Source organism: Anomalospiza imberbis, chromosome 28, assembly GCF_031753505.1.
Source record: "Anomalospiza imberbis isolate Cuckoo-Finch-1a 21T00152 chromosome 28, ASM3175350v1, whole genome shotgun sequence".
In the NCBI taxonomy this organism is placed as follows: domain Eukaryota; kingdom Metazoa; phylum Chordata; class Aves; order Passeriformes; family Viduidae; genus Anomalospiza; species Anomalospiza imberbis.
In genome coordinates, this window is record NC_089708.1 from 662094 (window position 1) to 681396 (window position 19303).

The 19303-nt window shown below is 59.5% G+C and overlaps 1 protein-coding gene across 1 annotated transcript; it reads right to left on the reverse strand.

The window, feature by feature from the left end:
* Positions 1 to 7066: 7066 nt before the first annotated feature.
* ZNF703 (zinc finger protein 703) lies at positions 7067 to 9414 on the reverse strand. Its single transcript, XM_068174655.1, has 2 exons — positions 9031 to 9414; positions 7067 to 8557 (listed from the first exon to the last, which is right to left on the reverse strand). Exons 1-2 carry the CDS (start codon positions 9241 to 9243, stop codon positions 7181 to 7183), a joined length of 1590 nt encoding a protein of 529 aa, XP_068030756.1. The 5' UTR covers positions 9244 to 9414; the 3' UTR covers positions 7067 to 7180.
* Positions 9415 to 19303: the final 9889 nt, after the last annotated feature.

Sequence of the window (19303 nt, forward strand, 5' to 3'; positions counted from 1 at the left end):
CTTGGTCAGATCCAGGGAAAAGGCGAGAATCAATCCCGAGCAGGCCGGGGAGGAGCGAGGAGCCTGTCTGCAGGATTTATGGCACTGAGCTGCAGAGCCCAGAGCAGCGCCCGCGCCGCGCGGGTCCCGCCTCAGCCCACGGAGAAATTCCTGACTTATTGAATCACATTTGTCATCCCTAAATACATATGCAGGCCTGTGTTTCTGAATCCATAAACATCTTTAACTAACTCCGCTCAGCGAGGCCTCTTTCAGCAGTAATTTATATTTAACTTTTTCCATATGCAGGGCCTGTCGCCTCGGTGTCATTTCCGGGAAGGCCAGGGGGGCTGGGGGAGCCGGGGCCGCGGGGGGAGCGCGGCGTGTCTTGGCCCGCTGGAGCGGCCCAGCTGCTGGCACGGCGCGAGAAATCCACCCGCCAGAGCCAGTGCTCATTAATCATTTGAACTACTAAACTGCCAGCTCCTTTCAAGATCTTTCAAGAAGTGTTTTCACCCAAAATAGAGTTGAAAACGCGCCGGGCCCTACTTTCAGAGTCTCATCCATCTGGCCATTATGGGGAGTGTCAGGCGGCTCTGACAGACAAGGCTGCTCTGTTCGAGGGGCCCCGGCCCCACAACCTGTCATATTGCGGGGCTGATGGCATCTGACAGCTCCATTCGTACCTCCCCAGAGATGAAAGGGCCGCTCCCGGCAGCGGGAGAAGGGCAGGGCCAGAGGGATGAGCAGGGGCAGCCCGGGGTGCCAGCAGCATCCCTGGCACCGCGCTGGCCCCACGGGAAGAACACCCAGAGATCTGTCCCCAGAGCCCATCGTTGCCCTGGGGCTTGTGGCCACTTGGGGTGTGATCAAAGGCCAGGAGGCTGTGCCCACTGCCCACCTCTGGCTGTGGTGCTGAGCTGTCCCTGTGCCCTGCTGGCACAGAGCGTCCTGGAGCTGCCAGCCCTGCCCTGGCCCCCATCTCCCCCGAACTCACCTGCAGCGTGTTGGTGCTGTGCACGCCTCCAGTGCTCAGAGCCAGTCCCCAAAGCCAGCAGGACAGTCCCAGTGCCCCGAGGGGTTCTCCCACAGCCACAGGGCTCAGGGTCCGCCCCACACCAGGACATCCCAAAAGCAGGTGAGAGCTGCCGAATCCTGGTGCTCCCCTTGGGGTGGTCCCTAGGTAGGACCCCCCCCGAGCTGCCCCAGTGCTGCAGGATTTCTGTGCCAGCACAGCAACTTGGAAAAGCTTGGGAATTATTGAGGAGCAGCAGCAGTGGGGACAGAGCACATCTCTGCAGCCAGAGGAGCAGGCAACCAGCCAGTTCCATCCATCCCAGTTGCTCCCAAAACAAAACCCAACCAGAGTCCCAGAGACTCTGGGAACCCTAGAAGGACGGAAGGGCTTTTGGCTCCATTTCCATTTTGCCCAGAACATGGCTCTTCTCACCTCCGAGGGGGACTGTCCTTCTCCAGCCCATTGGATGTTACTGGGATTGTGCAGGGAACAGGAACAAAACCCCACAAAGGCAACACTGCTCCAGCAGAAACCAGGAGTTCATTTTAGAGGACCAGGGCTCCTGGCCTGGACACCATCCTCGGTGATGAGCAGCCCCATCCTTCTCATCCAGAGAAGAAAATACAGCAAATCTTTTGGGTGCTTCACTCTGCCCTCTCCTCCCTCTGGGAAGTGCAGAGAAGATGGTGAGGGCTCAGCAAGGAAGATCTTTAACAGTCCCCATCTCTGTCTTGTCCTTCTCCCTCGGAGCCCCCCAGCCACCCCTCCTGCAGGAGCTGCTCATGGAGAGGTGGCACCAAGACCTGAGGCTCCCACTGCTCCCGTCTTCTTTGGTGCAGCAGCATCTTCCTCTGCCACAGAGGCACCAGTGGAGATGCAGGGCTGCTGTGGTGAGCACCAGCACAGCCCCGAGTGCTGCTGGGGAGCCACCCTTTGCAGCTGTGGGGGACACAAAAAAGGCCATTTCGGTTCTCTGTTCCACTGAGGTGTCTGCAGGAAGGGTCTCTCAAGCCCCAGAAGCCACCAGATGCCCAGGATGCTGTATCTTTCACCTCCTTCCAAATTTTGCCAGGCCAGCAGGGGTGATCCATGAATTTTGGGACCACAAGGTCTTGGAAAAGGTCACGTTGCACCCTGCACAGTGTCGGGTGTCCTGTCCAGCTCTGCTTAGCCTGTCGGGGTCATCTCTGATAGCACAGGGTCAGCATTCCACTGTCACCTATGGCAAAGGCACCTCCCCTGAGGGTCACATCCTCTGTCTGTCTCCCTGCACCACGCTGGAAGTGGTGATGAAGTCATGGCAAAGTTGCTCCCGGAGGTTTCCACGAACACCTTCAGAAAACCCAAAGGCCTGTGTCTTTGTTATTGTCACTAGAGCTCCAGGATCCTGCTCTGTGCACGGAGCTGTCAGCTGAGCGCCCTCCCCTGCTCTCTGGGGAGGTCCAGCTGAAGTGTTGGTGTGTAAGGATCAGCACTCCTCAGTTTGTCACCACAATAAACTGAGGGTGACTGTGACCCGGCCTGCAGGAACGAGCGGGATCGCTGCCACACTCCAGCGTCAACCTGTGCGAGGAAACCCCAGGGCTTTGTCACCTGCCAGGGGCCCTGTGCCGGACTGTCACGCTGATCAGACACTGCACAAGAGGGAAATTATAGCCACACCGGGCACTTCCCATGGGTCACTGGTGACCAGCCAAGGCCAGGTGTCCTGGGGTGGTGAGGAACATGTCGGCGTATCGCTGCCGAAGCTGGAAGTGGAGCTGCTGGAGGATTTGCACCACACACCAATCCATGGCCAGGGCAGAGGCAGCGGCAGCTCTTCAGCCAATATCCAGAGCCACAGGAAAGTCCACTCCCATTTGTGGCATTCCTGGCCACTGCAGTGCCCCGGGTGCTTGCCCACACTCTTCTGGCTCTGGCGCCTTGAGGTCTTTGTCCTTCTCCACTCACCTCGTCCAGCCTCTTGTCACTTGTGCTGTCCCACTGCTTAGAGTGGCTGGAGGTGAACCCCCACCAGGGCACTGTGGGGCACTGGTGGGCACACACAGCTCCACGCCCCGGTGCTGCCCCGGCCGCTCCGTGTCACCGCCGTGTCATCGCCGGCTGCTCCAGCTGCTCCTCCTGCAGGACTCCAGCTCACAGCCTGGCACAGGACCTCCGCTGCCACCTCCAAGCATGGCTTTGTCCCTCCAGGTCTGCTCTCAGCTCATGCAGCACCAAGTGTGCCTCAAAGCAAACCCCCGACACCAGGCTGGGCACGTGGATGCTGCTGCAGGGACAGGAGGTGTCCACGCCACTCTGGCTTTGAGGACAAACAGAGCCCGTGTTCTCCGTGGTTTCCACCAGTGCTCACGTGGGAAGAAAAGCTGCTTTATGCAGCTGAGGAACTTCTCATCCACCCACCATGGCTCTGCTCTGGCCCATGCCTCTGCATCCCGACCTGACCCCTGGGCAGGCTCCAGCCCTCGAGGACGCCGTGCTCCGCTCTGGACTCTGAAACGCCTTGTACGTCTGCGGGCAGCCACCTCTGCATCACCTAAAAGACATCGGGGATTTTTGTGCAGGAGAGGAAGGAAAACAACAAAAAAAAAAATAGGGCCTGGCTCTTTCATTCACGTATTTATTGGGCGGACAGCGTGGCTGTGGTCAGCTGGGCTTCGGGCTTTACAGACGGGGATATTTATAAGGCACGCGGAGCGGCTCGGCGTGTGCGTCCAAGTCATTCCTTCCCCGGCACAGGGTATAATGTTGCCTTTGTTCGGCTGCCTCCGGCACGGCAGAGCGTGCCGTGCCGCTCGGCCGGGCCCCTCACCGTGCCCCGGCAGCCCTGGCGCAGCCCCGCTCCTTCCACACACACCACGGCCCCGGCAACTGCCACCATAAATCAATAGGAAAGGAGAGGCTGCCAGTTAGACTAAACAAGTGCATTTGCAAGGATTGCTAACCCTCATTAATCACTCTGACAGTCCTAAAAACACATTTCCCCTTTAATGACTGTATTTGGATAATCAGAGCTTTTTCCTCGCGGCGCGGGGTGAGTGACGGTGGGCGCGACTTCAGCGAGAGCCGGCACCGGGGTCACCGGTGAGTCAAGTGCTGCAGGTCCCCAGCAGCTTGGGGCGAGCTGGAGAAAGTGCTGCTGTGCCACGGGGAAAGGACAGCCCCAACTCTGCTGTCCCCAAATCTGACACCCACCGGTGTCCTCCCAGCCCCAGCTGGATTTGTAAAGGTCTTTTTCTGTCTCTCTTCATTCCCTTTAGGTGACTTTTGCCTCCTGGAGAGGTTTGAAACCTTGCACATTTTTCTGTATAAATGATGCAACACATTAATGCACAGCACATTATGAAAATGGTAATTCAAACCCATACAACTCTAAATTAAGCCATACATTATCCGACCCACTCAGCCATATATTTTGCAGAAAGACAGGATTGAATCAAATCAAACTGAAACTGTGGAGTGCAGGTTGTTAGACAGAATGATTAATAAAGTGCATCCCAGTGCTCTTATTATAAAATGAATTCCGCAATAACCTGGGCATACATTACACAGGGAATTATTTAATATATTGGCAACGCAACTGTTCCCCAGCAGCTCCAGCCCGAGTGCCGCCGCTATCAGATGATACTCGCAGTGTTTACACGGTCTGGCCCCGCTGCTGCAGTCCTTAGGGAGGGGAAAAATATTCCTCAGGGAACCTCCTGCACAGCAGGATGCGTCCAGGCAGCATCCAGCCCTACCATGGGCGAAGGGAAGGCGCCCGGGCTCGTTTTGGAGCAGGGATCATCCTGGGGAGAGAGGGGATGCAGCTTTGCCGTAAGGAGGGATGCGCCCGGCAGCTCTGGGAGAAGGCTCTGGCAGCACAAGGGCTGTGCAGCCCTTTGCTCCGTGGCTGGGATGTGGCACAGCCCCAGCAGCGCCGACACCCAGAGTGGCTGCCCTGATTTTGGCTCAGGGCTACCACGCCTCGAGGGTCTGTGGTATCATCCTCCCACCCCGTGGCACGAGGTGCCCAGCCATGGGCAGGGATGGGCACGGTGGGACAAAATTCCAGTGCAGGAACCTGAGACAGGCCCCATCACGAAGCCACAGCCAGGATTTATGATGGGGACTGGCAGTGCCTGAGCGAGGCTGACACCGAGCGGCATCACTGCTGGGAGTGGGGGCCATGTCCAGGGAGAAGCGATGCTCCCGAGGGCCAGGGGGTCTGGATACCTCCTGTGCCACCGGAGAGAACGCCCTGGAGCTGCTCTGCCCACCGCCCGTGACATCGTGCTCCACGGCCAGCATCGGCTGCCAAAGGGCTCAGCATCCTGCAGGGACACAGGAGACACCGGAGGGGCTGCACCAGCCTGGGCCTGGCACCCCCTTCCTGCTGTGCCCACAGGACAGAGCAAACACCCGCAGCAAAGCCCTCCTGTGCCAGCCCCAGCCCTGCAAACCCCAGGCCCTCATCCAGCAAACATCCCGCCTGGAAGGAGCAACACCAGCACGGCCACAACCGGACCCCAGCCACGTCCGCACGGGGCAAGGGGCAGCCGCAGATCCCCAAAACCAGCCTCGGGGAGCTCAGAACAGAGCCAAACTGGCCCCTGGACCACCAACCTATCCCACTGCCACAGGAAAGCCTGGCTGGGCCCTCCCACCGGCCGCACGCCCGCAGCCACGCTCGAGGCACGGGCAGGGAAATAAAAATCCCTTTGGCAAAAGTAGTCCCTGTTCTCAGAGCGTTATTTTTCAGCTCAAAGGACACAAAGGAATTTAAACACAGGGCATAAAGCAATATCGAGAAGGCAATTAACAGGGATTAATTGCGTGACTCACTGAAACGCAACAGGAACCAGGCAGAAAAAAAACAAGTGATGTGGGTAACGGGGCATGCAGGGCTTGCAGGGGGAGCAGGGGCTTGGCCGGGGGTCCCAGTGCTGGACTAAAAGCGCTTTCCTTGGGGCATGGAGCAGGCAGAGCCCCCTGCCCGGCTGAGCCCCCCAACATGGCAGGGACGGAGCCAGACCATGTCAGAGCCATTCATCACCCTCCTCCCAGCACGGGGATTGAACGGGAGAACGCAGGACCCCCCAGCTCCCGGCCGCCCTCGCACCGAGATCCGGGACCCTGCTTCTACCACAACTGCACCCCTAAAACTGCACCCCGGGAGGGGGCGACTACCCGGGGGCACCGCTCTGATCCCGCTAAACGCCTTCTCGAACCTTCCCCACGCGTGGGGACACCGGGGGCAGGGACACGCGTGGAGGGGGACGGGGCGCGCGGCCCGCGGGGCCGCGCCGGGAGCGCACCCGGGGCGCCGGTGCCGCCGCTCCGCTCCCGCGGGGCTCCTCCGGTGCCGCTCCCGCCGCCGCCACCGCTAGATGGTGCTGGGACCCCGCGGCCCCCGCCGGACCCCCGGGCAGGGACGAGACGAGACCAGAGCGTGGGTACAACCAAGAGCCGTTTATTAACAAAATCAGACTTACCGGGGCTCGTCCGCCCGCCCGGGGCCGCCGGTCCTGCCGCTGCGCCCGCCGCTCCTCCGGTCCCCCCCCGGCATGGGGGGGACACGCGGGGTCCTGCAGCCCCAGGCGGGGCACGGCCGCGGGGGGAGCACGGCCTGGGGTGACCATCACCCGGCCGGCGTCTGCAAACCCCCCGGCCCCGGACACAGCAGAAAAAAGGGAAAAAAAAAAGAAAAAAAAAAAGTAAAATAAAAAAAAGGAAACCACAAAAATTTTAAAAGGAAAAAAAATTGAAAACCCCGAAGATTAAAAATAAGAAAAAAATTACAAAAAAATTACATCTGCAAGTTACAAATGCAGAGAACAGAATCCCAGAGCGATAAACGCCGAGGGGAAGAAGGAAAATGCCTTTTTTTTTTTTTTGCTTTTCCATGTGTGGCAGGAGTCATGCAAGAATTTCTCGGGGAAAATTAAGAAAGGGAAGGAAAAAAAAAAATCAAAAGAAACAGAAGGGGAAAATCAAAGCCCCACACCTGCAAAGTAAAGAGGGATTTTTTTTTTCTTTTTTTCGGTTTTTTTTTTTTTTTTTTGGACACAGACTTTTGCATACCATTGATTCATTGGTGTATAATGCACTTATATTCCCAGCTTTAAGCTAACATACAGTAATAAATACAGAGTCCAAGGAGCGCGCGGGGCGCTGGGGCTGAGCCGGCCGGGGCCGCGCTGGTTACTGATATCCCAAAGCCGAGGCTGATGTGAGTCTTTGGCCGTAGAGCGCGTACGGGGAGTAGTAAGGTCCAGCGGCCGGCAAGGAGGGCACGGGCAGGGCACCGGCCGTGGGCAAGTGGCTCTTGCCGTAGGGGTGGTACCTGTTTAGTCCCAAAGTGTGTGGGCTCCTCAAGGAGAGCGAGGCCGGTAAGGTGTTGGGGCTCCCGGGGGCGGCGGGCGGGAGGTGCAGGTGGCAGGAGGCCGCGGAGCCCAGCCCGGAGGTAGGGTAGCCCGCCAAGAGTTTCTCGGCCCCCGGCAGGGCCGTGTGGGTCCGTAGGTGGGTGAGCAGCTCCTCCGAGGTGGCAAACCTCTTGTCGCAGGGTCCGCTGGCAGACACCCAGTTGCATATGTGGGGCAGGGGGTCGTTCTGCAGCATGAAGCCGTAGGTGTAGAGGGGGTGGCCGGGCAGGCTGGGGGTGCCGCTGGAGGAGAGCGTGGTGTGCACCGAGTGCAGGGGGTGCGTGGGGTACACCAAGGGGTATCCGCTCTTGAGGCTGCCAGGGTCGTGCACGCAGCTGGAGCAGTTGCTGGAGCCCAGGTGCGAGGCGCTGTGGTAGCTCAGGCAGTACGGGTCCCGGCATAATCCCTGCATGAAGGAGGGCGGCGAGGCCCCGGTGAGCGGGCTGGAGCTGGGCGGTTTGCCCGGCAGCCCCAGCGCTCCCGGCAGCTGGCTGCCCACCAGCCCCGGCTTGGTGGGGTCCAGCCCGGGCACGAACTGGGACGGGTAGCCGGCGTAGGCGCCGACGATGGAGCCGTGGTAGCCGATGCTGGAGGGCGGCAGGGGGAAGACGGAGTGGCCCGGCTTGTAGGGCGACACGGGGGCCACATGGCCGGCGGGCGGCAGCGCGGGGGGCTCCGACTTGCGGCCCGAGGGGGGCTCGCCGTGCGCCCCGGGCTCCACCACCCCGCGCCCCAGCGCCCCGCCCGTCCCCTCGGGGCTGGGCTTGCCGCCCTCGGGTTCCTTCTTCTCCTCGGCGCCCTTGGGGTCGGGGTGCTGCGGCGAGGCCCCGCGGGAGCCGCCGGGCGAGGCGGCGGCGTGCGGGGGGAACGGCGGGCACGCGGCGCTGGGCACCCGAAAGCCGGCCTTGTCCGCGCCGCCCTCCTTGCGCGGCTCCCCGCCGCCCTTCGAGTAGGGCTTGAAGCTCGACTTGTCCTCGGCGGGCGCGTCCCCGGTGCCCGGCGGCTTCAGCGCGGCGGGCCGGGCGGAGGTTTCCTTCTCGGCGGCGGGCGCGGCGGCAGCCACGGCGTTCAGCTTGGAGGAGGGCGGCGGGTCGGGCTTCCCGATCTGCGAGCAGGTCTGGGCCAGCAGCGCCAGCGGGCTCTTCTTGGCGTCCAGCTGCGGGCGGAGCGGAGCCGGTCAGGGGGGACCCCGACGGCGCCCCCGCACCGGCCTCCCCCCACCCCCGAAACCCCGGGGCCGGGCCCGGCGCCGAGCCAGGGCGCGGGGATGGGGGGGACGGGGCGGGGGGACGCGCCCGACCGGGGAGAAGAGGGACCGGGTGGGGTGGGGGGAGCGGGGCTGCGGCGGCGGCGGGGGAGGGAAAGAACAGGGTGGGGGGAGCGGGGACGCCGGGCAGGGCAGAGCCCGGCCGGGAGAACCGGGAGCGCCGGCCGGGAAAGCCGGGAGCGCTGGGCTGAGAAACAGCCGGCCGGGAGAACCAGGAGCGCCGGCCGGGAAAGCCGGGAGCACCGGGCTGGGAAGAGCCCGGCCGGGAGAACCGGGAGCGCCGGACTGGGAAGAGCCCGGCCGGGGGGACCGCGAGCGCGGCTCCGGGGTCCGAGGCGCGGTCGGGGGCGGCGAGCACTGACCTCGATGGGGCTGACGGGCGTGGAGGAGAGCGGCTGGAGGTACTCGGGATGCAGGAGGTGGCCGCCGTGGGCGCTGAGCATCTTCAGGACGCGGATGGGCAGCCGGCTGGCCTGGCGCAGCGGGTCGGCGGGGGGCGGCCGGGGCGACGGGGCGGCCGCGGCTCCGCGGCTCGGCGGGGTCCTCGGCCGGGGCCCGCCGGGAGCGCCGCTCATTTGGGGCGGGGGAAAGGGGGGGGTGCCCGGGCTCCGCGGGGCCGGGCCGGGCCGGGCGGGCGGCGGAGCGGCGGCGGCGGCGGCCCCGGCGAGACGAAGCCCTTCCCCGGCCCCACCGACACGTCAAATAGCCCCGATGGCGGCCGCGCTCCGAGGGGGCCGGCGCCGCGCACCAATCCGCGCCCGGCCGGGCCCCCGGGGCGGGGAGAGCCGCCGGTGGGGGGGGCGAGCCGCCGCCGCTCCGCCGCCACCGCCCCGCGCCGCCGCGCGGGGGAGAACCGCGGCACCGGCCCGAGCGGCAGCGGCAGCGGCTGGCGCGGCTCGCAGGGCACGGCGTGGCGTGATGCCGCTGGCACAGCTCGGCACGGCACGGCGCTGCTGGCACGGCATGGCACTGCTGGCACTGTTGACCATGGTATGGGATGGCACTGCTGGCACACCTTGGCATGACATGGCTTGGATGACATGGCATGGCATGGGATGGCACTGCTGGCACACCTGGGCGTAGCTTGACTGGAACACCTAAGCAGGGCACAGCATGGCACTGCTAACACACCTTGGCATGGCTGACACGCCATGGCACCATGGCACAGCTCAGAATGGCACAGCTCGGCTCTGCTGGCATGGCATCCTCAGCGTGGCTGATCATGGCATGGCATGGCTCAGCTGGCACACCATGGCATGGCACTGCTGCCATGGCACGGCTTAGATAAGATCAGGCTGGCACAGCTCAGCACCCCTGTGCCAGTGGCTCCTGCACCCAAACCTGGACCCAGGGTCTGTGTCCTGCCACCCTGCAGCCAGCACCTGTGCCCAGTCGCGGTGCCACCCAAGGCGAGGGGGCTGACCTTAACTCAGGGCTCTCACAAAGTGACAATTCCCTCATGAACCTACAACTCCCTTTTTCCAGGCATTTTCTCCTTTCTTTGGTTTGCTGAGTCTTAAAAATCTTCAGGTGCCAGTGCAGGCGGCTGTATAACTAATTAACTTTCAACAATTAACTTCCTATTTCTAGTTACTTTTTCCAGACATCCTTGAATTAATTTCACAAACCCCTGGGGCTTCAGTTTTGCAGGGGGGTGAAAACAGCCAAGCTCAGCCTGGCTCTGTCCCTGAGGAGCCAAGGCACATGGATAAATCCTGGAGCTTTGTCCAAGTGATGTCCATGTGAGGCTGTGGGGTCCTGCTGGGGTGAGAGCTCCTTCCCTGGGCTTCAGGTGGGAGCTGGTGGGAGAATGGGGGCTTGAGGGCACATGTGCAAGGGGATGGGGATGTGGAGTGACAGGATAAAATCCTGGGGGCCAGGATGGGATGAGAACTGAGGACCTTTGGCCTGAAGAAAGGCGATGTGGGGCTTGGTGCCCACTCCAGCCCCACCTTTGCCCTCCCTGGGTTTGTGTTTCAGGTCCCTCCTGCTTACCCAGCAAGGGAGAGGGGAAAGGGGGAGAGACAGACACCTCTAATTAATCATATTAACTCCTGACAGATGCTTTATGTTCCAACAATGTTGCTATTATTAAGTTCATGTGCCCACCCCTCTCCAAGCCCGCTGCTCCGGGTTCTGGGAAAAAAGGCTTTGCTGGATTTCCCCAGTGAGTGCTGGCATCGCCCAGCGCAGCCTCACATCCAGTCCCGCTCGTCCAAGCCCTATCAATCACACCCAGGGTCAGACCTGTCAATTTCCCCTCTTTGTGAGGCTTTTTTCTTCTCTTTTTTTTGCTCTCCCAAAGCTGACCGCAAGATTGATTCAATCCGGACAGCGGGATGTGAGCGGAGAGGCGCTGCCGCTCAAAGGAGCCATTCAAGGAAGGAGGAAACAGAAAAAAAGGCTTTCCTCAAAGTCACTCGGGTTGTTCGCCAACAACAACACGGCCTTCACAGAGTAACTCAAAATCAGGTGGGACGAGTGCGTAAGAGCAGCGGCGATGCCACCGGAGCGAGCGAGGGCACAGAGCAGCAATGCCCCAGGGGCTGTTTGTCCTTCCCCAGACCTCGGGCCATGCCCAAGGCCTGATCCTGCCCTGCTGCTGGCACACAGAGAAGAAACCATTCTGGATGAGCTTGTGTTTACTGGAGTAAAGCAAACACCCCTTCATCAGAGGGGGGTCGTGGGCACTGATGGACCTCGCTCCACGCTGGTGCCTGTCCCGGTGCCCCTTGGGTCCTTTGCTCTAAAATCCACGAGGCTCCTGTTTTTATTAAGGAGAACAGTAACCAGAGGGGAAAAAGTTAAACTTCCCTGTTCCATGCCCTGCTCTGCTCCATGACAAGCCCCTCTCTGCTCAGAGATTGCACAAGTTCAAATAAAAGCAGCAAGACCCTTGCCCAACAAAAATAACACCAGCACCAAAGGAAAAGCAAAATATTTGGAACAGAAGCAAAGCCAAAGAAGACCAGAAGCCTCGGGGAGCACTTTCACCAATGACTGATAATGTTTTCATCCCTAAGCAGACTTGCCCCACCTGGGCTGCTGTTAAGGAGGTTTGATTTTGCCAAGGACGAGTTCCTGTGCAGAGCCCTAATGAAGCCCAGGGACTCCGATGTCTTTGTGACCTGTGAAGCGAGGCTGGGGAAGAGGGAACTGGGTTTTTGCTTATCTTCAAGATCTTCAAGTAACTTGGGATGAGTCTGAACAAGGAGTTTTGTGTCCCAGGCACCGGCATCCTGAGTGCCAGGTGGTGCAGAGCAGGTAGGATGGAGAGAGGCATCCAAGCACTGCAGCCTGCAGAATTTGGTGGGATAAGATAAGACATGAATTTAAATCGCTGGACCTCTCCTCCGCTGGGCTTTGGAATAAACCTCTCCTGTGTCATTGCTGCTGGACACAGTTTAAGGGAAAAAAGGGTAAGGGGAGCTGGGGGTGCGAGGGATGTGGGGGCCAGGGACCATGTCCCACCTGTGCAGGGCAGTGAGGGGACACCTGCCCTGAGGGACAGGGCAGAGGGACAGCCCGTGCTGGGTGGGGCCCTGGGCGGGTCCCACCGAGGTTCAAGTCACTGTGGGGGGAGCCGGGGGTGGCTCCAGCCCCCGCTGCAGCATGAGGATGCGAGGCACGTCCTAAATCCGAGCCTTTATGTGCCCCTCAGTGCCCGCCGTGCACCTGCTGCTTCCCAGGTAAATCTGCCCGAGCCCCCCCGAGCCCCTCCCGCTGCTCCGTGCCAGCAAAACCTCCCGAGTCAGCGTTTTCCCTGCCCTGCTCCAGCCGAGTCCCTCCACTCCCCACGCAGCACCAGCCCAGGCCTTGCTTTAGCTGCAGAACAAGTGCATAAAAATGATCTTATTTATTACAGGAGACATGTTTTAAAACAACTGACAAAATTGCAAGATGTAAAACGACAAGCAAGTGCTTTTTCTTTTTTAAGCCCGTATAGACTCCTGGCAATGATAAAAATAGTGTTTTCCTTTTTAAAGTTGGAATTAATCTTTCTTTCCAAAGCAATCATGTAGCAGGAAAAGCAGGAAGACACTTGGATATTAACTGATCCTCGCTGGTGATGGTTAGTTATGGAATGGCCGGGACTCGCTTCCCTCCGCAGAGCCATTAACGCTGCAAACATTAAAGCAGAAAAAGGTGAAGGGTTTTTCCCCTCCCCTGCTCCCTTGATGTGTGACTAACAGCTGCTTTTCTGTGTGACAAATCAGTGGGGTCTTCCTGTTGTTGATGTAATGAAGCTGTTTCCTGGTGGGAAATTCTGCGGGATAAATTGCAGGAGGGGGGAGGAGAACATCCCACACTCACAAGGAGCTTTGCAGGGAGGGAGCTCAGGAGGCCGGGGCTGGCCCGGGGTCGCAGTCGCTTCCCTGGGCCTTTTTGGGGCGTTTTGCCTGTTTATCTCCGGGTTTTCGGCAGAGGGAGGGTCTGCACAGCCCTGGGATGGAGCCAGGACACTTTGGGGTGTTCTCTCTGCTGACGCCCATGATAACCCTGTGCTGTGCCAAGCAGCCAAGCTCCCGTGCCTCAGTTTCCCTATCTCTAAAAATGGGGGTGATGGAGACCCCCCAATCTCCAGCACTTGCAGCACTGGCACCCCCCAAAATCGCTGTGGGGACCCCAGCGTGTCCCTGTGCTGGCACTTTGGGGGATCAGCCTCGGTAGGTTAATTCAGCCCTCAGACACCCCAAAAATTCACCTTCACCTCTGGTTTCCTTGTTTCTTGGCAGTATTAGTTAATTAAAATATGCAAATGAAACCAACTTAATTTCTATAATACCAGGGCCAGAGCCTCAAACCACTCAGTGCAGCTCATCTGGCACATACGTCACAGAAAATGTTTGGAGCAACTCTAATAAAAATGAAAAAGGCTGTAAATCAAGTTTAATTTATTCATTTTCTGTATGGTATGAAAGCATGCCAAAATCAGATTATTTATGAGCCCTTCATAACAATAGGCATTTTTATTGGTTGCAAATGACAAAAGGGGTTCTCAGAGGGATTTTTTTCTTCTTTTAAATTTTTTGAATGCCTCTTCAGAAACATTTATTTTTTTGGACTCTATGATCTCAAAGAAAATATTTAATCATTGATACAGTAAAAATAATTTATATTTTGATAGTGAAAAACACATCAGTCTTTAAAACATAAACAGACAGAACTAATCCAGCCCAAAGGCTCAGGCGAATGCTACCCCACAGGTTAGAGGAAAAGGCTGTGATTTATTCCCACATCCTTAAATTTCCCATTAAAAGCATAATCCTCTATAAGTCTTTCACAAAATGTCTGAGCCACTTGGGTTTGCCTTTGCTTTCCCAGCCCCTTTGGTGGGCCGGGGGCTGCACACCTGCTCTGCACACACGATCACACACCTGTGCCCACACACTCACCTCGAGGGGACTTTCTGTGCCCGTCCAGGGTCAGTCACAAAATCTGGGTGTGTAACCCAGCCCCTGCGAGGAGACCCAGCAGGTGGGGCAGGTAACGCACCCCGACACCGACAACCACCCACAAACCAGCTGTGGCTTGGTTCTGCCTCTGCTCTCCAGCTCATTTCCACCATCTCTTGTCCATTTGGTGGCACAGCTGGACCCAGAGGTGCGTCTGGTGATGGGCATGGGCTGCACGCCCCGGGCAGCAGCTCACTGACCACCTGGGCTGGCCTGGGCTGCTCCTGTCGGTCTCAGTGCTTCCCTCTGAGGCTTCCCCTGCTGGCCCTGGGCACAGGGACAAGGAGCTGGGAGTCCAGCCAGCCCCCCCAGACTTGTGTGGCACCGCCCTGGCCTGTGACAAGCAGAGGGCCATGTCCCTCCTGTCCTTGAGGAGGGGAATTACCCAGAGCAACCCCAAAGGTCCAGGAGCCAAGGAAAGGGGGGAGGAAGAGCACCCCAGGAACAAGGTGGGTGCCAGGGACAGCACCTGCATGGTGGGGACAAAGCCCTGTCCCCGGGTGACACCCTGGGAATCGCGGCCACAGCCACCTGGCAGCAGGAGGAGGCAGGGGCACCCCAAAACTCTCGTGGAGGCAAACAAAAGCCTGGCTGGGCGGCGCAGGGGGGCTCGGCTTTGCCGGAGGGCTCTGGCTGAGGAGAGGCACCCTCTCCTGCAGGAACAGGAACTTTCTCTGCACCGGCCCGGCCCAGCCTGAGAGTAAAACAGCACCGAGAAAAGAGGGAACCCCCTCCCCGGGAGAATTAGCATCCAGGATCTGTCAGTCACTGGGAGCTTTTGGTAAAAGGGGCCCCTTGTCAACCTCTGCCTTTGATGTGACTGGGACGGAGGTGCTCAATTAAAAGCCTATCAGTCTGTAAGTAAATCAACGCCTATCAGGCTTGTCACATCAAACAAACGATTATTGCACGAACCCGCCCACCCCATTAATCTGGCTGTTCCTTCTTGACAGCTCAGGGTCAGGGCACTGTAAATCCTGCACTGGATTGCAGCCACCTGGAGCAGGATGAAAGCAGCCCCGCAGCATGTGCTGCTGCACCCAATTACTCCCTGGCAGCGGGGCGGCTGCGGGGTGCCCGGCGCGGGGCTGGGGTCCCCGCCGCAGCTCGGCTCGGCCGGGTCACAGCCGGGGTCACCGCGGTTCGGCGGTGCCATGCGGCAGCCGCTGCGCTCTGTGGGTTCCAGGGGTGCTCGGCTGTGGGGAAGGGAGAGCTCAGCGCCCGGCTTGGGGGGCTCAGCACCGGGAGAGCCTGGGAGCAGCTCCAAGGGCTCCTGGCTGCCCCGGGAAGTTGTTGTCCCCGGGGATGGTCACGCACGGCCCCACAGGCACACCTTGGGGGTGGACAGCCACACTGGGCTGCTCCAAACCCTGATGTGCTCTGAGCATTTACACCCGTAGCCCGAGCAGAGAATGACCTCTGGTAACTCTCAAAGGGAAAGGAACCAACAGGTTGAGCTTCCAGATGCTCCTTGGGTCCGGATTAGCAGCAGCAGTCCGGGGACATTGGGTTTTCCCGTCAGGTCACTCAAGGTGAGGACAGCTGGGGGTCTCCAGCCCTCACCCTCGGGATGCAGCCTGTCCTGGCCGGGCCGGGGGGAGGAGGGGGCTGGAGCCGGCGCTGGGTGGGAGGCGGCCCGGGCCCTCCTACAAGAACAAGCGCTGCTATTCAAGGGGAGGCAGAAGCCAAACTCCCCTGAAAAACCTCAGAGCTGCGGTGGGAGCAGCCTCGGGGCAGCCAGAGCTTGTGATTCCTGTGCGCAGGCAGAGGATTTTCAGAAAGGAAAAGCCACGTCTTGGATCACATGAGGGCTGTGCCATGGAGTGTGGGAGTGGGGCGAGCCCTGGGCAGGCTCCAGGCTGGGTTTTGGGAAGGGGTTGGGTGCTCCTGTCCCTCCGAGGGTTCTGCTGTCCCCATGTGCTGGCTGTGCCCCAGGGGAGACGGGATCTGTCCTCTGGGGCTGTGGGGGCGCAGGGTGGTCCCAGAGCAGGAGCATCCCCTGGGTGACTGGTGGCCAGAGGCTGCAGGAGGCTGTGCAGGAGGGAGGGACGGTGCTCCCCTTCTGCCCAGGCCTATTATTAGCATTTCCCTCTCCCGCCGAGCTTGGCGCCTGGTAATGCAGCCCTGGCTGGCTCTCAGGCGGGAGCCGTGAGCCGTGAGCCGGGGCTGCCCTCCCGTCCCAGGCACTGCCGCCGGCCCTGGGGGCTCCGGGAGCTCACCCCGCAGCCATGGGCTGCGTTTTGGGGCTGCCACCAGGGCTGCCCTCCCTGCCCCAGCGCCCCCATTTCCAGGGTCAGGGGTGTCTGAGCGGGTGCAGTTTTGGCACCCCAAAAAACAGCACTGCAGGGGGAGAGGGGCTTTACGCAGCTCAGCAGAGAAATCAGGGCTGGTGAGGTCTCGTGTGGGGAGGGGACAGCTGGGACAATGTGGCTGTGCCAGCAGCAGTGACACCACACAGAGACACGCTGTCACCGTGCCACGTTTGATACCAAATCTTTGCCGATAAAGGTGTCACCTCGCAGGGAGAGCCATCACCCCTCACCCGCCCTCGGCTCTCCCAGCATGTCAGGCAACGCCTGCTGTCCCCGGGGATCAGCCCCACCGTGTCCCCCGTGCTCCTGCCAGGCCCTGCGGGCTCTGCCTGGCCCCGGCCCTGCGCTGGGAGATGCTCGAGCTCGTGGGGAGGGAAGAAAGGAAATTCCCCCTCTGTCATCCGCTGTCCCATCCCAGCGTGGGGAGAAGGGCCGGGGGTGCACGGCCGGGGGGGTCTGGCCCTGAGGAGTTTATCTCCCACACATGATCAATGCTGAGTTTAAGTAAGGTTTATTGGTATCTGTAATTTAACATGACATATTTCTAACACGAATTACTCTGAGATCATCGTGTGCATAAAATATGACAGGAATCTTTTAAGTGCAAGCATAGTTCTCAGTTAATTTAATAACTGAGATGGAAAATGGAATAGCATTAAATTTAATATTTTACATAATGCTCCTACACTTCCTTCACTTGCTGCTGGCATCATTTGTTTTCCCTTCTTCCTCATTTACAGCCCACTCAGCCCGAATTGTCCTGGAGCCCGGCCAGGGAGGGAGGCGCTGACCCCTGGAAGGGCCACAATGAGCAGCCAGGGCGGCCGGAGCTGCTCCCAGGTCTCCCCCCGGCTGTGGAGAGGTGCCCGGCTGCTCTGCGTGCCCCCTCCCCGCAGACGGGGTGGCTGTGGCTGCTTTCTGGGGTCGTGGCACGTCCTGGAACCCCAGACCCGAAGCAGCCGCGGTCAGACCAACCCCGAGCAGCCCCCAGGACACCCTTCCCGTGCTCCAGGCCGGGTTTTGGGCTGGCCGCGGGATTTGGGAGCCCGTGCGCGGCAGAAGGGATCGATACAGCTCTTAGCCTTGTCCCTTCCCATTGAGCCTCGCCGGTGATTTAAGGGGCTCCGGTGACGCCGCGGACAAGGTGTTAACACCGATGCGGAGGGGCTGGGGCTGCCGGGGGCTGCAGAAGCCGGCCCTCCAGCCTTGCCTGCTCCGGCTCAGAGGGTCCCCGAGGCCGCTGGAAGCGGGGATGCTGCGGGAAGATGCTGGGGGAGCTGCCGGTCCCTTAACGGAGAGTGCAGAGCCTGACAGCGCCGTAACTCTCCTCCTGAGGAGATGAGCTTGCAATAAACCAGGGAGCGCATTAGAGGTAACGAGACAAAATGGCAGGGTTTGGAAAGCCCGGCAAAGCAATAAGCCAGGCTGGAACAGAGAGAGCACTCAGCTCACCTCTGCTCCTGGAAACGCTGCCAGAACAGTTCTTTACTGTGACTTGGAAAGTCTTGGCCGCGGGTTTCAACACCTCGCGCTCACACCACATCATGCAAAAGTTAATTCCACTTTCAGGCTGATGTCAACATTCCCCTTTACTGCCACGGCGAAATGTGAGGACTACATTAATTTGCATTTGCTGCGTGCAAGTAACGTGTTCCAGATAATCACAGTAACTCCTCTAAGGTATAGACGAGAATTTCCTGGATAATGTGCAGGATGGAAAAAGCCGATGGGGTCCAGGAGAAGGAAACGCCATTGTGTGTTTTCATAACTCCACCTGGAAGCAGCACAGCCCAGAAATGCAGGCTGCAGCCCTTGGCTGGGCCGGCTCCCCTGGCTGTGGAGAGGGTGATTCGGGGATCTGGGCTGGGCACTGGCACCCCTCGCTGTGGCAGCGTCTCCCAGGGCTCTGTGGGGTGTGAGGAGTGAGCACAGAATGCCACGGGAAGGGAGATTCTGCTCCCAGACAGCTTCCAACACCTGGCAGCCACTTCTTCACATAACAAACAACCATTGCCAACTGGAGGCCAAAGGAAAATATTGCTTTGAGCAACGTGCTGGAAACATGGATGCTCCTGTCTGGGGTGGTAACGACCCTTTGTCCACGGAGCTGGGAAATAAATGGAGCCCCGGGTGCCCCTGCAGGAGCTGCTTCTGCCCCACAGTAAATAACTGGCCCCAGCTCAGAGGAGCCCCTGAGCCAGGATACAGCGGCCAGGGAATGGATTTTCCATCTCCCCTGAGGAACGGTGTGCCCCAGCCCATGGCAATGATCACACATCACAGCCAAAGGCTTCCAAAGGCTCCACAAACCCACAGCTCCCGGAAACTCATCCTAAAGGTGCTGCAAGGAGAGCCAGAGCCTTGGCCAGCCTGGCCAGGGCTCAGGGCTCAGTGCTGGGGCTGTAGAAGGGGACAGGGGACCCTTCCAGGGGGGATCACCCCGTGTCCCATCCCCATGGCTGTGCTGGCCACACGCCTGGCACTAAACTGTGTGCAGGGATGCGGCGATGGCGTGTGGGAGCGATGAATTCATTTCCATTTATGATCTGTTATGATGATACCCCTGAAGGATAAAAGTCTATACATAATAATCTCCCTCTTCAGCTTTGTTAACAACTTCAATTAACAGGGAGCTGTGTAATGCTTCATCAGCCGCTCGGATTACAGATGAAATTAAGCCATCATATTTATGAACTACGCAGTGAGTTCGAGGAGGACTCCACATATTTTACATTTAATAACTTGCCCTCTCATTTTATTTATAACGTTAATAATGATTTGGTGGCTGCTTTGGGGGGAAACAGCAATGACAGAGCGAGGTGGCCGGGCGGGAGGGAGGCTCTGCTGGGCTCTCCAGAGCCTGGCCA

Coding starts and splice junctions, on each gene's coding strand:
- ZNF703 (XM_068174655.1), bottom strand. CDS start 9,243: ATGAGCGGCGCTCCCGGCGGGCCCCGGCCGAGGACCCCGCCGAGCCGC. Junction 8,558..9,030: donor CGCCCGTCAGCCCCATCGAG/GTCAGTGCTCGC, acceptor CTCCGCCCGCAG/CTGGACGCCAAGAAGAGCCC.